Below are 1987 nucleotides of genomic sequence, written 5' to 3'. Positions count from 1 at the left end.
CGAGCAAGAAAACAGAGAAATTTTCAAACTCGAAAATTGGAACAAAATAGTCACTTACCGCAGTAGACATGGTGATTCGTTGCATTTGCCTGTCTGCTAAGCTCAAAACAACCGAGCCTGGCTTGACGGAGAAACCAGGAGAACAGCTGAACATATTTACGACAGTGCACTTTTACTTTCGCCCTCTGGGGGGAGCCTCGCTGGAAAATCAACACCGGTTGCATAGTATACCTTTAAGTGTTTTTGCAACATACTACGAGTTACAATGAGGCATCTTGGTGGCATTGTCAGGCTTTTACTTTAAAAGACAGATAGATTGGTCATAATAGGACAAAAGATGAGGGAGAAAATATAAAATAATACATAAAGAAAACCTGGTAGAGGTTGAGCATCACCTTCCAGAAAGATAATAACCCTTAGCTAGGCTTATTAATGTTTCAGAGTGGCCCAGTCAAAGGTTGAGGTTTAGACCTAAATCCAAATGAGAATCTACGGAGGCTAAACAATACATCCCTTAGTTCCTTTGATATTATTTGGATCAAATCTGAAAATAAATAGCATTAATTTGCATCAAAGGTGTCTACAGTCGTGTAATTTCTCAGTGGGCCTATATATAGGGTTACATGTAGTCACTATGCTGTTTGGTGACATGGTGTGTACCACACTCAACATGGACCAGAGGAACAGAAAGAAAGAGATTTCTCAGGAGATTATAAAAAAAAAGTTAAAGGTAAATGTTATAAGACAATCATCAAGCAGCTTGATGTTCCTGTGACTAAAGTTGAACATTTTCAAAGTTTGAAATTCAAGGCTGAATTTCGTTGCTGCAGGAGGAACATTTGGATCAATTTGGAGTTTCTTTATGAACTAAACTGGCACTAAAGTTTATCACAATAATCATTAAAGGTTTCTTAAGGTATGAATATTTTTGGAATCCTCATACAGTGCTTACCTGCTTGCCCTGGTTCCTTAAGAACTCGCCTGTGTTTTCGATCACTTGCTCGTCAGAGAGATGGGAGTAAGGCTGCTCCTTGCAAAGCGTCAATATTTCCCACAAGGTCACCCCGAAGGCCCAAACATCACTGGCCATGGTGAACTTACCCTGAGAGGACGGAGAACAGGCAGTTTTGGCATAATTATGTCAGTTTTTCATGTAGCCTGAGGTTCTCTGCTCACTCACCAACAAGATGCTCTCCCACGACATCCAGCGAATTGGCAGGACGGCTCGGCCTTGAATGCGGAAGTAGTCCCCTCTGTAGAGGTTCCTGCTCATGCCGAAATCTGCAATCTTGATGGTGTTGTTTCTCCCTACCAGGCAGTTGCGAGTTGCCAGGTCCCGGTGTACAAAGTTGAGGGAAGACAGGTACTTCATACCAGATGCAATCTGCAACGCCATGCCTAATAGTTTGATGTAGCTACAAGAAAAGGAAAGAGGAGGTACTGTTGGCGTAGTGTGCCCATAGTTTCAATCTTCAACCTTACATCTTCTAGCTAGTCATTAGTATGTTGTACATTTTAGGAAATCCTGTGATAATAGAAAATCTGTTTTCAGGTCTTAGAAAAAAACTACAGTATCTGGTCTCATGGGAAAAGTTGTCAAGTGTTAGGACAAAAAAACATTGTCAGGTCTCAGTGGAAGAAAATGCCAGGTCTCCAGTCTCAGCATAATAACCTATCAGGTCTTAGAATGAATAGTTGTCATGTCTGAAAACAAATGATCAGAAAATAAGTCGAAGACTCACATATCCGGAAAAAAGTTACCCAGTCTAAAGTTTAGAGATAAAAAACTTTTAAATAAAAAAAGCCATTTCTTAGGAAATAGGTTATGGGGTCTCAAAAAATAGGTTTTAGGTCTGATAAGTTTATTGTTAACACCAGAGAACAGATTTTTTTTTATAAGAACTGATAATTTCCTGAGACCTGAGTATGTTCCAAATGTACACACTGCAAAAACAATCTAGATATAAGTAAAAATGTCTTAAATTAA

General features: G+C 39.4%; 1 protein-coding gene across 1 annotated transcript in view; it reads right to left on the bottom strand.

Annotated features, from left to right (window-relative positions):
* LOC107082608 (discoidin domain-containing receptor 2-like) overlaps positions 1 to 1987 on the bottom strand; it is a 33716-nt gene that overhangs the window by 2743 nt on the left and 28986 nt on the right. Inside the window, exons 14-15 of the mRNA XM_015371375.1 lie at positions 1181 to 1415; positions 953 to 1102 (exon numbers count right to left, since the gene is read on the bottom strand). Of these exons, the coding sequence (XP_015226861.1) occupies positions 953 to 1102; positions 1181 to 1415 (385 nt within the window). The remainder of the gene's footprint in view (positions 1 to 952; positions 1103 to 1180; positions 1416 to 1987) is intronic.

Source organism: Cyprinodon variegatus, unplaced genomic scaffold (assembly GCF_000732505.1).
Source record: "Cyprinodon variegatus isolate N-32 unplaced genomic scaffold, C_variegatus-1.0 Scaffold57, whole genome shotgun sequence".
Lineage (NCBI taxonomy): Eukaryota > Metazoa > Chordata > Actinopteri > Cyprinodontiformes > Cyprinodontidae > Cyprinodon > Cyprinodon variegatus.
The sequence above is the reverse complement of the archived record's forward strand: the minus strand, read 5'-3'. Positions and strand labels throughout refer to the sequence as shown.